General features: G+C 41.8%; 1 protein-coding gene across 6 annotated transcripts in view; it reads left to right on the plus strand.

The window, feature by feature from the left end:
• LOC145344509 (structural maintenance of chromosomes protein 1B-like) overlaps window positions 1–15,717 on the plus strand; it is a 141,494-nt gene that overhangs the window by 72,184 nt on the left and 53,593 nt on the right. For all 6 annotated transcript variants that reach the window (XM_080191686.1, XM_080191684.1, XM_080191687.1 and 3 more), the window contains one exon: window positions 9,077–9,222. In XM_080191686.1, coding sequence (XP_080047812.1) covers window positions 9,077–9,222 — 146 coding nt within the window. The remainder of the gene's footprint in view (window positions 1–9,076; window positions 9,223–15,717) is intronic.

The raw sequence follows: 15,717 nt of genomic DNA on the forward strand, positions 1-15,717 counted from the left end.
TCGCCCCATGTTCTTTTATAGCACTTTACTATAGAGCAGGTCTGGACAGAGATGGCCAATCGGATTGATGGCAACAGCTGGTTCAGGAAAGTGGATTAATGACCTCACAAGAGCAGCAAGGATGAGTATATCTCTTCATTTTTCCCTTTTCCTTATCCAGGTCTCACGATACTCCTTGCACATCTCCAAAGCCCCTTTCAACTGTTACCTCCATTGCATTATTTCCTTCCACATGCAATCTCAACGGCACATTAAAATACTTACTTTTCATTCCAAACACATTCACAGCTTAATGTTCCTGTCTTCACATTGCGTATCATCTCCATTTTCTTGTCACACCCTGCCACAAGCCTCTGCTACTGCCAGCGCACTTACTCACTTCACATCACACACAGTTTCCTTTATATTCATCACCTCCCCTTTTTTTATCCCAATTTGTTTCTTATACACTACGTTCACATCCATATGCACAAGCCCCAAACTTCTCCAGTTAGCCTCTTAACACACACTCACTAATCCTGAGAACAAAGACAGGTGGAAACTACAGCACCATCACCCTCACACATACCAAGCAAGGAAGTCTAAAGCAGTGCTGTGGCGCAGTGGCACGGCACGGTGACACAGTGATTAGCACTGCTGCCTCACAGCACCAGGGATCCGGGTCCCATTCCTGGCTTGGGTCACTGTCTGTGTGGAGTTTGCATGTTCTCCCCGTGTCTGCATGGGTTTCCTCCGGGTGCTCCGATTTTCTCTCTCAGCCTGAAAGACGTGCTGGTTAGGTGCATTGACCTGAATAGGAGCCGGACTGTGGCAACTTGGGGAATTTCACAGTATCTTCATTGCAGTTTAATGTAAGCCTTACTTGTGACTAATAAATTAACTTTACTTTCCTTTAACTGATTTAGGTAATAGTGTCATGAGCATTAGAAAGGGAAGAGTGTCTGATGGTTGTGAAAATAGGATATTAGTATCCCTTATATTCCTTCTTTCAAATTAATACAGCTAGTGCAAGCTTAGCAACTTCAGTCTGGATTTTCAAGACTGCCACTTTCAGTTTTTCTCTCCTACTTAACTTAGTATCTTTCTTATTAATCTAGGGCTTTCTCAACACTGACAGACTCCTGCAAAAGAACAGACCTCAACGGAGCACAATTCTGTGAATGCACAGCTAAGCACTCCACCCCTTCCCAAGCACAACTCAAACACTGGCATTCCTTTTAGGCATAATAATGAAATAAAGGACACAGTAAAACATCCAGCACCAGTGGACAGAAAAAGTTACTGATGCACTGTCAATCCACAGACAGCCCTCTTCCAGTTCTGCTTTTGAGGGGTCCTAGCATTGAGAAGAACACCTCACTCAAACAGCTGTATGAGTTGTTGGAAGGTGTGCCAAAGAGATTCAGCACTATGGATTAATGTGTGGATGAGTCCATTTTCATCTTCTGGTGCCATCTTGTATGGCCTCACTGCTCTGAAGTTTATCTTGAATAATTTGGGCATCTCAGGGGATACGGCATCAGAGTTCTGATGACAGGAATTCGTGCAAACACCCTTTTCAGATTTGGCGCAAACTGAAACAGCTACCTTACACAGATGGGCACCACATGAACAGACAAATTAAGAGTAGGCCATTCCACATCTCAAGTTCTTGTGCCATTCAGTAATATTATTGTTGATTCCCCTCCGCATAACCCTTGACTCCTTTCAGCCTTCAATTTCAATTTATTCAATGACCCAGCCTCCACTGCTCTCGGGGGAATAGAATTCCACAACTAATGATTCTCTGAGAGAAAAATAATCTTGTGTTAAATGGGAGACCCTTCATTTTAAAACTGTATCCCCTAGTTTTGGAAAAGGGGAAACATTTTGTCTGCATCCACTTGGTCAAGTTCCTTCAGGATCTTATGTTTCAATAAAATCACTTCTCATTTTTTTAAAACTCTAGTGGGTATAGGTCCAGTCTGCTGAACCTTCCCTTCTCTGCAGAAATTGTGAACCTTTTCTGAACTAATTCCAGTGCAGTTATACCCTTTCTTAAGTAAGGAGACCAGAACTGCACATGGTGCTCCACATGTGCTGTCACTAAGATCCTATCTAGCCATAGCAACACTCGCCAACTTTTATACTTGATTCTCCTAGCAATAGACATCAACATTCTATTGGTCTTACCTGCAGTACAACAATGGAGAGATTGGTGGATTGAATGATTTTGGATTTTGAAGATATTGAGAATGCAAGAGCATAGATTTAAAATAATTGGCAAAAATGATATGAGAAAGTTTTTTCCACATGAAGTGAGCAGAATGGACTGCCTGAGAGTGTGGTGGGGGGGGGGGAGGGCAGGTTCAGTTGAACCATTCAAAAAGGAATTCAGCTATAAATTAATCTGGAAAGGAAGATGGAACAAAGAAAGGCTTGTTTGTAGCTGGAGAAGTCCTTGGCAATAACATTTCACTCCATAGGACTTATAGTTCTGGTGCAGTATGTGCCGGTTTTGTATTGAATATTTTTGCTGACTTATGGCTGGTTGTTCAAATGCCATCTTGACAATTGATAAAGTTTGCAGGGAGTAGTACTGGACATGTGCAAGATGTTGCCTGTGATTGCAACGGCTCTGGACAAATGACTTGCTCCCAGTCAGGTGGCCTTGAAAGAGATATGGTTCTTAAGTTCTTCACGATTAGATCCTTCCAAGCTGGAACTGACGTCATAGCTAACATTTCCCACTTTGCCGTCCCTTGCTGCATCAGAAAGGTGACAGAAGCTTGGTATGCAAGAGAGAAGAATTAATGGCCTTCAGGGGGAGCATGCACATGGCTCTGCTTGGTTAGTTGGCTCCTGATGGTGCCAAGTGCCATCGACTATACATATGGCCTTGTAAGAGAGTGATTGTTGTATGATTAGGGTTATCAACTCCGCATCTGGTTGATAACTCCACTGTGCAAACTAACTACACATGGCCAGCATTTATATAATGAGAGGCCTATTACCATGAGGAACATCAATGAGCAGATTATTGGGGTGCTGAAGCATCAGATCTGTTGCCTCAGTTGCCCTGGAATAGCCCTAATGCATTCACTGGAATGGGTGTTCTAACTTATAATAGTTTGTTGCATTCTCCATAACCTGGCCACTATGTAGGCACAATCTTTGTCACACCGGTTGAGTTAGGACCTCCTGAGGAGGTGGAAGGGAGGAGCATGTTAAAGTTTCAGATAGGCTGTCCTTGAGAGTATTGCTTGACCACAGTTCTCCATTGTTCAATAGCTTCACACGGTACCATCACTTAAATTCTCTTGGCTACAATCTTGAATTAAAAACCTCCACAAAACAAATACTCCATACCAACTTTATCCAAAACATCAAGAATTTCAAACAATACTCAACTAATCAAAATTTGTATTCCTGGAGTGCCTAATTTATAGGTGCCCTTGTCAGTTGGTTGCAGCATGTCTGGTGGAAAGCTTCTTACATTCAGTGGGAGCACAGATTTTGTCATTCTGAGAGAAAATGATGTTTGTGCATCACAATACCATGGTCAGTCCCTCAGGGAATTTCCTGAGCTTTCTGGGTAATCTGTTGGATTGCTGGACTCCTCTTAGACCTTGAAAGTCTGTTTGAAACTGTTACCCTCAGACACGATGGCAACTGCCTATGCCTATGTGGCAGCAACTGAGCTTGCAGAACAATAGCAGAAATTTCATGATGATCTCATCCTGAGCTTCCATTGCAGCATTCATAAATTGTATGGCTTGAACTGCATTGAAACTTAGACTTTGACTATTGAATGCTGCACGTTGGTTAGGTATGCACATGTTCTGGTGGAGTTAATCACCACTTTAAGGCTGAAAAGAATGAACTCAAAGCTCTACACCAGGTTAACGAACTGTTTCATGTTCTTTAATCATGCTCTTTGGCGTTCTGACAGGTCTGCATTGCAACAGACATTTTTGTGTGCATGCTGATCAGTCTTTTTCTGAACATCACCTCATCATCTGAGATCTCAAGAGAAGTGGCACCCATATTGTCCTTTCCCAAGGGCCCGATTGCAACCCATTTGTGTCTGGTGATGTCCCAACGCCTGCAAATCCTACCTCTACTACGCTATAAAGTTTGCACAATGCAACAATCTGAGCTTGTAGCTTTGATTATCAGATTGAGTGATGGTGTACCGTCTTCTTCAGTCTCTTGTTCATTTAAGCCTTCAGCCTCCCATCTCACTCCCTGGCCAAATCACTATTCTTGGCCATCTGAAAGCTTAAAGCCACAAGGCTGGGATGAAGGAAAGAAGAGAAGGCAATAGGTAAATGATTACAGATTGCAGAATAAAGATGAAGTGAGACTTAAGAATGAACATGAGGCAGGAACATATCGTTCCTAGCCTCAGCAACAGCTGCTTCACTGATGACCTAGCACCATCTCCAACATGCAGCCATGCCTTTTCCCTGGTGATTAACTATTGCTGCCTGTTATAGGCCATGTTTTTCTGAAAAAGGTGTGTGAGTAAAATGTGTTTGTCTGATATGCCTGCCATGGTTGGACAGTTGGCTGTCTACAAGGATAAGAAATTTCAATCATTTGGCAGAATTCCAACTTTCAGATGATGTATTTTCTTTCTGCCCTCTGCCTAGCCAACAAGAGTCTCTGTCTCATCTGCTATCAATATGATTCACTTTCTGTGACTGGAAGATTCTGAGTTCATTTTGCCAATAGCTGTTGCTTCCATGCGCAATCTACAGAACGCTCTTGTGGGCTGTGCCATTTTCCTGCTATTGCCTCTGCTGTAGAAGTTGCTGCCACTGACACAGGAGTTACATCCAAGCTCTCAATCTGAGGTCCTGTTATTGACGCAGTGCTACTGCACCAACCCAGTCACAGCCCACCGCCACTTAACTTCAAGTTCTGACTCTGGTCTTGGAAGGAGGAGAGATTTTAGCCAGACATAGTCTCAACCGCTTGGCAGCAGTCACCACTTTGCACCAACTTTAGTTAAGCTATTTAGGATTGTGTGTTACCCACTGCCCAGGGCATGAGTTCGTGTCCCTCTGGAATCAGTTCTTCCCTGGGCATGCAGATCCAAGTGAAGAACTGCAGGTGTACTGTCTTCCACCTTCTTCCAGCAGGAAAAATATACAAAAGTCTGAGATCATGTACCAACCAATTCAAAAACAGTTTCTTCCTTGTTGCCTTCAGACTTTTGAATCAACCTGTTATGTATTAAGCTGATCTTTCTCTACAACCTAGCTGAGACTGTAACACTATATTCTCCTTTCTGTCTCCTCTATGTACACAATGAATGGTCTGCTTTGTACAGCATGCAAGAAATTATTCCAATACATGTAACAATAAATTAAATCAAAAGAAATTGGAGCTTCAGTAGGCCATTCGGGCTTTCACACCCACTCTGTCATTAACTAAGATCATGGTTTATCATGTAGCTTTATTTCACCTTCCCACACCATCCCAGTATCCCTTAATTCCCTTCGTTCCCAAAAACCTATTGATCACTGTTTCGAATACACTCAATGTTAGAGAAAACTTCTCAGATTCAAAGCCTCAAAAATGAGCACTTCAGTAAAAAATATTCTCTTCATCTTAGTCCTAAATGGCCAACCCCTTATTCTGAGATTGTGATACCTTCTGACTTCTCAATCAAGGGAAGCATCTTCCCAGTAACTAAATAGTCATACCTTTAAGAATTAAATAAGTTTAAATTTGATCACCTCTCGTCCTTCTAAGTTCTAGGAAATATGGATCTAATCTACTTTGCGTTTCTTCATATAATAATTTTCTCATTCCTGGAGTCAGCATGTTGCACTCTGTGACTAAGGCAACTATTCTTTTAGGTAAGGAAATCAAAATTGTATGCAGTTTTCCAGTTGTTGCACTATCATAAAGTTGTATAAAACTGCTTCATCTTTATTGCCTAATGCCTTTGTAATAAAGATTAACATACAATTTGCTTTCCTAATTGCCTGCAGTACCTTCATGTTAACATCCTGAGCTTCTGCAAAAGGACATCCAGGTCCCTTTGAATATCAACATTTCCCAGTTTCACAGCATTTCAAAAGTATTGTGTTTCTCGATATTTCCTATCAAATTGGACAACTTCAGATTTCTTCACATCATATTCCAACTGCCAAGTTTTTGTCCATTCATTCAACCTGTTTATACCCCTTTAAACTTTCCCACTAACATTTGTATTATCACCAAACTTGGATACATTACATTTAATTCCCACATCAATGTCATCAGTATTAATTGCACATGTGCCCAAACACTGATCCTTGTGGCACCCTTTTGATTACAGTCTGTGAACCTGAAAACAACTTGATTATTCTCATTCTATTGATTTCTGTCAGTTACTCAATCCTGTATCCAAGGTAATAACACAACCCATCTGTACCATATATTAATCTGATCTTTCTGTACATTCTAGCTATGATTAACACTATAGTCTGCACCCTCTCCTTTCTCCCCTATGTACTCTATGAATAGTATGTTTGTATAGCGTGCAAGAAACAATACTTTTCACTGTATCCCAATACATATGACAACAATAAATCAAACAATAACAAAGAACAGTGGCTGGGAGTATGTGCTGTTCAGGGGAAGGTGATTTTGGAGCAGTTGCATTTCCACCAGTGTGGGGGGGAACGTGGTTGAAGCCTGAAATCCGAACAGTGGTGAGGAGCAAAGATGGGGACTGGAGTTTGGGCCCTGACAGCTGCTGTTCTCCCACCTCATATCTTTTCATCCATCATCATTATCACTGCTTTTTCCAATCCAGCGAATCTGCAGTTTGGGCAGGTGAGAAGGAAGAGGGATGACTGAGTGGAGTAAAAACAGAAAATGCTAGAAAATCTGAGCAAGTCTAACAGCATCTAAGGGGCGAGAATAGAGATAATGGGCCCAATTTTACCAACAATTTGCACCCGTTTTCGGGTGTGAAATCATGGTAAAATCAGTTGTGAAGCCTTTATTGCGATCTGCAGCTGACTCCAAGCAGATTGCGACTTTACTGAGACCCGTGAATGGCACAGATCTGTTCCACACCCAAATCAGGCGCAATGATGATTTAAATGCATTTGAATACACTTAAATTGAATTAATGAACTGCCCACCCAACTCGATCAGCATTTCCCTTTTACTGTCGTGTTCGTCGATCCAGGACCACGCCGTTACAGACCTGCTAAATAAAACTCTGAGTTGGGTACTCCAGCCTCTGAAAGGGCGTTTATTGTTTCCAACGGCTTTCTGACTCAGATCAGTGGTGGGGGTGGAGATGGGTCAGATCATTCTCTGGTTGGAGGGGGGAGGAGGGGTGTGAGGTCAGATCACTGTTTGGTTGGGGATGGGGAGAAGGGGAGTGAGGTCAGATCACTGTCTGGTTGAGGATGGGGAGGAGGGGAGTGAGGTCAGATGGCTATCTGGTTCAGGTGGGGAAGGAGAGGAGTGAGGTCAGATCACTGGTTGGGGGTGGGGAGGAGGGCAGTGAGGTCAGATCGCTGTCTGGTGGAAGGAAGAGGGGAGTGAGGTCAGATCGCTATCTGGTTGGGAGGGGAAAGAGGGGAGTGAGGTCAGATCGCTGTCTGGTGGAGGGGGGAAGAAGGGAGTGAGGTAAGATCGCAGTCTAGTTGGGGGCTGAGGAGGGAGTGAGGTCAGATTGCTGTCTGGTTGGGGGGGAGTGAGGTCAGATGAATCTCTGGTGTGGGGGAAGGGAGAGGCAGATCAAATGGATCTCTGATGGGAGGAGGGTGGCGGGTCAGATGGATCTCTGGAGGGGGGGTGGGGGCAGGGGCATCCGCTGCCACTCCACGAGCAATTGTTGGGGGGGGGGGGTCGACGGTGGCAGGGATGGCGATCGGTCTGGGTACTGGGGGTGTGGATAAGGGGGGCAGTGATGTGTTTCCCCCCCCCCACAACTACCCACACACATCACTGCCCCTCTTATCCACCCCCCAGTATCCAGACCAGTCACCATCCCTGCCCCCCCTCCCCCCTTACCGATCACTGCAGAGTGGCAGTGGACCCCCCCCTTACACCCACCTTTCTCCGCTTTCTGCGGCTCGGGAGCAATGTGACACAGGTGCGTTTTTTCAAATTTTTTTTCTAACTGCACATGCGTTTATGCTTCTGATCTGCAACCTTTCATGAGAACTGGGAAAAGTTAGGTGTGATGAAGGGGTGGCATGGTAGCGCAGTGGTCAGTACTGCTGCTTCACAGCTCCAGGGACCTGTGTTCAATTCTAGGCTTTGGTCACTGTCTGTGTGGAGTTTGCACATTCTCCTTGTGTCTGTGTGGGATTCTTCCGGGTGCTCCAGTTTCTCCCTCAGTCCAAAGATTGCAGGTTAGGTCGATTTCTTCCCACAGCCCCAGCCCCAGCCCCAGCCCCAGAGCTCTGATTGTTCCAGCAGCGTTGAGCCCCACCCACAGTGTGAATTGGACTGGAGATGGCTGAGAGCATATGGGCGTGCATGAAAGCGGATTTCTGAGTTGGTCCTGTACCAAGCCCAGACTCGGCACTTAGAATCAAAATGGTAAAATCGGGCCCAATGTTTCAAGTCTAGATGACTCTTTGTCAGAACTAGAATTTCAGAACTTTTTGAAATGGAATATTGTCATGCTCTTATTATTTTTAATATAAAATAAATGGTCAATGTCATTCAGTAGTGTTTTTAAATTTAAACAAGTAGGTTAGGAAGGAAGCTAATTTGCTTTCTTATTCTTTTTGCACTTTGCTCCTCCAGCTCTTGCTCATAAATATCTGCTGCCAACTACAATAACTACTCTGAAGCTAATTACAGGGAGGCTTATAACAGTGGCTTGGTAAGAGGCCTTTGTGAGACCTTCCTCTCTGCAGAGGTACCTGGTGTTCATGTAACACCTTATCCCACGTCAGGTTAAATGAAATTAAGAATTTGTAGTTGTTTAGCTTCATTAAATACTTTTGCTTTCGTGATGCATTTTGTAGTCTATATCACTGCTTACATTTATCTCTTGATATCTCCATTCATGAATAAAAGCTTCTCTCAGTTGATATAAACTACAGTTTTCTATTGGAAATCACAGGAGGAGACGCAGTTAATGCGAACTGTAGATGAAGCCATGGTGATACAGCACAATCTCAGTAACAAGCTGTTAATCAAAAGGACGCAAGTCAAGGATGCACAAAAGGAACTTGATGAAGTTAGAAAGAAATTGTTAAACATTACCAGGTATGTTTGTGTGAGTTGTCAAAGCAGCATCCAACATTTTATTGTGAATAACCAAACAAAAGTGCTGGACAAATAATTTACAGTTAAAGCACAACCAATCATCTCGTTTTTCTCATTTTGATAATGCTTCAACTTTATTTTTTAAATGTTGAAAGCCATTTGATACAACCATAAACGTAGCATGTATTGTCAGAATGCATGCTGCTGAAAAAAAAAGACATTATTGAAGCTTTTTGCCTTGCACTCATCAGGACAAAATCAAGACTACCAATTGTAAATGGAACTATTGAAACTGCTTGAGAAAGGAGTGCTGATTGGTAGATGCATTGCCCTGGTTGTGAGACTTCTTACTTCAATTAATTGCCACAGGAATCAGTCTTCAAGTAAATTTTATGATGAATTTTAATATTGAAGTGTAGATCGATATAATGCAGAATTGGGCAGTTCGCTCTGAGGGCCAGCTAATTAACCTCTCTATCCTGCTCTTTCTCCATAATCCTGCCTTTTTTTTTCACTAAAACGAAAGACTTGTATTTATATAGCATTTTTCATGACCACCTGAAGTCTCAAAGTGCTTTACAGCCAATGTTGTAGTGCAGAAAATGTAGCAACTAATTTGCGCTACACAAACTCTCAGGCAGCATCAAGATCATCATTAAATCATTTATTTTTTATGAAGGGCAGCTAAGGATGGGCAACAAATGCTGGTCTAGCTAGCGACACGCACATGTTGTAAATGAATTTTTAATTTGCTTTAATTGTTGATTGAGTGATTGACCAGTATCCATGTTTGTACCTTTAGCACAGTCCAGTAACTTAAATGCCAACATGGACTGTGGAATTTCCATATAGTGTTTTTGCAACCTTATATATAGCCTATTAAATTCCATCACATATTCTTCAGTAGGAATATCCTCTGATTTCTGAAAACTATTGAAATCTGAGCAGATTTCATGCGCACTTAATAAGTCATCCTTTTGATGAATGTTATCCATAAATATTAATAAATTATCCAGACCTTCCTCCACGTCCAAATGTTCCAACTCCAATTCGGAAAATACTTTGTGTCTGATTTTACTTCTATATGGTGAAGAAAGAGCCAAGGCCATTCCTTGTTTTCTTTTTCTCAAACTGGATACCTTAGTCCACATGATGACTTCGCTTCTCCATTGGTCACAAGGTTCAGTGTCTAAGAATAATGGTGGACAGTCATATCCTAATACTTTTACTCTGGGTTCAGTCATTTTGTTGTCTCTCATTTACTCCGTCATTGATTGGAAATGCTGAGTGAAGTCTTCTCTTTTTTTGAAAAAGTCGTAACTTGCAGCCCTCTACTTGGAACCAGTAACCATTTTCTGCTACCAATGTTTGAGCCTCTCAGTTGCAGTTCAGTAAAGGAAACATAATTCCTTTTCTTCGTGAACTCCCTTTATTTTCTGATTCAACTCCTCACACACCTCTCTGACACCCATCTGTAACCTTTTCATATATCCTAGTGGACTTTTTGGCTAACCAGGGCAGCACGGTGGCACAGTAGTTGGCACAGTAGTTAGCACTGCTGCCTCAGCGCCAGGGACCCTGTTTGATTTGCTACTTGGATTACTGCCTGTGTGGAGTTTGCACATTCTCCCTGCGTCTGTGTGGGTTTCTTCCCACAGTCCAAAGATGTGTGGATTAGGTGGATTGGCTGTGTTAAATTGCCCCTTAGTGTCAGGTGGACTAGCTAAGGTAAATGCATGGGGTTATGGGAATAGAGCCTGGGTGGGATTGTGGTCATTGCAGACTCGATGGGCTGAATGGCCTTCTGCACTGTAGGTATTTATGATTTTATAACTAAACTAAATCAAGTCAACTGAAGGACAAATTTAAAGGGACAGCCTTCAAAAGGAAGGGAACCGCCTGAAAAAAAAGCAAAGTTGAAAGGAAACTTAAAATTCGAAATGTAATTAAAAGGGTCAGTAATGCAGTCCAACAAGCACAGAAGGCTTTGACAGTGACCTCGGGCACTGCATGCTATCTCTCCAGGGAAACCTGGTCACGAATGTAGCTGCAGTAGAGGGGCAGACAATTGGGCCGGTTGCCTGCTGCCTGGACCTGTTTTATGGCAAGTTTAGTCAGGTCCAGGAGCAGGATCAAGAGGAGGTCCCTCACCACCACCACCACCACCACCAAACCTCACCGCACTGGTTGTAGATTAGGAAGGGGGTGCTGAATGGGATTTTTGTCAACTTTGGTTCGATGGGCCGAATGACCTCCTTCTGCACTGTAGGGATTCTATGATTATCATTTATCCTGCTACTTTCGCACTGATCTTTTTTTTTGTCGGTGGCAAAATTAGTTGTTGCTACTAATAGTACTGTTGTTTTCCCAATGCATAGTTCACAATGACATTTACTTTATGAGAATAAGCATTTGGAAAAAGTGGTATCAAACCTGATGTCCTTCCTTTGTTAGTCTCTACTCTCCCATGCATTGTGCTTAATGGGAGAAGTAAGGGTAATCTGGGAAAATTTCAGATCTTTGCAAGAGAGGTTTGACTCTGTGTGATCATCTTGATGAAGTCACCTCATTGCCTGTGAGAATCTTGCTTTTCTCCTGATCAGCTGCTTAGCAGTGCTTCTCATTATCTTGTACATAATACAAAGATAATGCAGGACAGAGACTTGGCAAGCTTGTAACAAATGTGTGCTCCTGTGTGAAAAGAAACAATCAAGCCATTGTCATGGTGAAGAAATCTTTGTAAGGACAATGCAGACACACCTTGCAACTTTGAATGCATGATGTAGAGTTGCAGGTCATTATGTCCAGGTATGTGAGGGCAGTATTGAGGCAGTCAGTAACTAGATTGTGCCTCTCCTTATGCATCCATTAGAGCTGGAAGTCTGACAACACCAGGTTTAAGTCCAACTGATTTATTTGATAGTAAACTCACAGTCTTTCGAGGTTTACCTCTTCGTCAGGTGAATTAAGAGTTCTGGCCTCAGACAGAGCATATAAAGCACAGACAGTTTACAGATTACTGATTGGAATGCAAATCTTTACACCTAACCTGCTATTCAAGTCTTAAAGTGGCTGACAATGTGAGTGGAAGGAGCGCTGAGCACAGGTTAAAGAGATGTGTATTGTCTCCAGACAGTACAGTAAGTGAGGTTTTGCAAACCCAGGCAAGTCACAGGGGTTACAGATAGTGCGACATGAACCCAAGATCCTTGTTGAGACCGTCCTCATGTGTGTGGAACTTGGCTATCAGTCTCTGCTCAGCAATTCTGCGCAGTCGTGTGTCATGAAGGCCGCCTTGGAGAATGCTTACCCGAAGGTCAGAGGCCAAATGCCCGTGACCACTGAAGTGTGTTCGCCAACAGGAACAAGAAGTGAGGTTTGCAAAACCTCACTTACTGTGCTGTTTGGAGACAATACACATCTCTTTAACCTGTGCTCAGTGCTCCTTCCACTCACATTGTCGGCCACTTTAAGACTTGAATAGCAGGTTAGGTGTAAAGATTTGCATTCTAATCAGTAATCTGTGAACTGTCTGTGCTTTATATGCTCTGTCTGAGGCCAGAACTCTTAATTCACCTGACGAAGAGGTAAACCTCGAAAGCTTGTGAGTTTACTATCAAATAAATCGATTGGACTTAAACCTGGTGCTATCAGACTTCTTACTGTGTTTACCCCAGTCCAGTGCTGGCATCTCCACATCATGTCCATTAGAGCTGGCAGTGGGAGACATGGAGATCTCCGGATGCTGCTCTCTGTTAAGAGGTCGAAGTGCAAACTACTTAAGATTGTCTTTTTGATAGAGCTGCGTAACTAACCAGGTGTCATACTGATATGAGCACATCCATGTTTGGTTGGCTTTGTGACTGCTGGAAAGTTGCCATGCCCGTTAACTTGGTGATGCTATGCTTGAAATGACTGAACTATGTGGAGCTGCTTGAGGACGTGCACAGATTGAGTGCAATCCACAGTAGCCATTTGTTGCCAAGATTGCTGTGGATTCCAGGAACAACCCAATTGTTAGGGCAGAAAGGGACCAAAGCTGTTTCTGTGATCACTGTGAGATTTCTGTCTTCTGTTCATGCTCGGAATGATGTTGTAGCCTTCCCTGTATCAAAGACTGAAAAGTGTGTTGATTATGAAAACTAGTCAAGTCCTTATCTTTTCTAGAACACTGTCATGGACACGACTTCCATGTCATTCTTGTGCATTGACATCCATGTGGCTTGCCTGAATCTCTGCCCTCTTCAGAGTCACCCCCTTCCACAATCTCCTCATCTGAGGAGACATCTCACCCCACAAGGTCTCCCTTATGAAAATCATCCCCTCTTTGTAGTGCAAGATTGTGCAGCATGCAGCAAACAATAGTGATGCGGAAAACTCTCTTAAGGTGAGTATTGGAGAGCCCATCCTGAACAGTCCAAACATCAGAAGTGCATCTTCAGGAGGTCAATGGTTTGCTCGATCATGACCGTGCAGTGGAATATGTTGTATTATACCTCTCCTCAGATTCTTTAAAAATCCATGGATGCAATCTATTTGGACCAGGGGGCCTTTTCCTCTTTCTGCTTGTTTAATTTATTTAATACATCCACCTTATTTTATTTTAAATGCTCTTACTATTGCTCTATTCATTCAATTTCATGTCTATCAAACCCCCAATACTGTAGCAAAATAGTTATTTTATATTTCTGCCATTTCTTTATCATTACCTGGTATAGCATCTCTTAATGGTCCGAGTCCAAGTCCAGACTATTTTTGTAAAATATTTTATTATGTTTAATGTTTGTTGATAATTAAATGTCATAGTTCATCTTTACCTTCCCAACTTTTTTTTACTTCTTTCCTAATTTCTTCATCCTTCTCTCTTATTCTACACTGCTCTGCTGTCTATGTGCTTAAATGTAAGCCTATTTCCTAACTCTCAAATGGTCCTTTATGTTGGCATTTATCCATGGAGTTCCACTGTTTTTTCTTTTAGCGAATACATTTTCCTACACTTTTGCTGAACACCATTTTAAATGTTTCCCATTATTCATCTACATTGTTTGTCAATATAGTTCTTCATTTTATTTTACCAAGTTCTTCTCTCAGTCTCTCAAGATTAATTTCTCCAATTTATTAACTGTTTTTATCATATTTATATCCTTTCCTATCATCATCATCTTAAATTGTTTAATATTATGTCACCTTTTTTAACCACTTATCTGCCCTAATTGATTCCCTATTACTGGTTCCAGTTGTGAACCTTCCCTTGTTAGTCTTTTTACATAAGGTGTTGGAAAGGAGTCTTGGGTACTGTAGAAACTTCATTCTCTATATCCTTTACCTACCTGAACTATCCAATTAATAGCAGAGTATTTGAAATCCCCCATGATTATTATTCTGTTTTTCACTTAATGGCCTAATTTGTCTCCACCTCTCTTCCATGTTAGTGGCCCATACATGATATTAGTGTAATGGATGCTTTCTTATCTTTTACCTCTATCCATATGGATTCTATTTTTGTCGTATTGATAGTTATAAAAACAAAATTCCTTGATATATTTAAGATTGGTGGCTGCAATTAGATTAATACAATTGAAAATGTGTTTACTTAAGAAAAAAACATTTTTATGGAAATTCAATCCGCCGCCTATGAATATCTCATGTAAACATGACTGAAAAAGACTTAAAATTTTACTCCTAGGTATGTTGAGGTTTGTCAATCAGTTTCTTAGCAAATGTAAAAATATATATTCAAAAGTTTTCGGAATGTTCCTATTACTGTCCTAGCACTCAAAAAAAGCAGTTAACTTTTTAGATGATTCTCAAAGGCAGCAAGTGAACACAATTAGCAGAAACTTCCAATAGAAATTAATTCACCCTGAGGTGTGTGGCTAGGTTGGTGGGTGCAGCTCACTTCTAACATAATATTTTTAAAGTTAGGATGAAGCATGGCAAGAACTGGTGCTGCACTTAAAAACTGCAATCGTTTGCATTGATTTCAGGATTGTTGAACTGCGAAAATAAACAGTACCAAACAGAATCTCTGGGATGTAGCATTTGTGTTATAACTCACTATTTTTTGGTCAGAGAGCTTTGTTGTTAGTTTTTGGGATGGGGGCCAGACAAGCACTGAAAAGAGCCTGCGCCCCTTTCATCACCAAAATTATATCTTTCTTTACTCTTGCGTCGTTCTGAGCAAAGGCAGCATTTGTTGCCCATGCCTAATTAATATTGGGAAGATGATAGTGAGAGAAACTGATTTTGACGACAAAGACGTGCATGCAGCAACTTCCAACAAGACAGTTTTCATATTTTACCCAGAAATAACTAATAATGGAGATTTCTTCCTCACTGATTCTGTCGTTTTGTAAATACTCCACTAAATTACAGAAAATTGCTTGGGATGGTGTTGAATGTTTGAAACATTAACAAAGCCATCTTGTAACTTTCTTCTTCTATCCCTTCTATAAATGGAAAGTTTTCTGATATTCTGAACTGTACATTTTGTTT

This window comes from Carcharhinus amblyrhynchos, chromosome 6 (genome assembly GCF_965287045.1).
Source record: "Carcharhinus amblyrhynchos chromosome 6, sCarAmb.v2.hapA, whole genome shotgun sequence".
Lineage (NCBI taxonomy): Eukaryota > Metazoa > Chordata > Chondrichthyes > Carcharhiniformes > Carcharhinidae > Carcharhinus > Carcharhinus amblyrhynchos.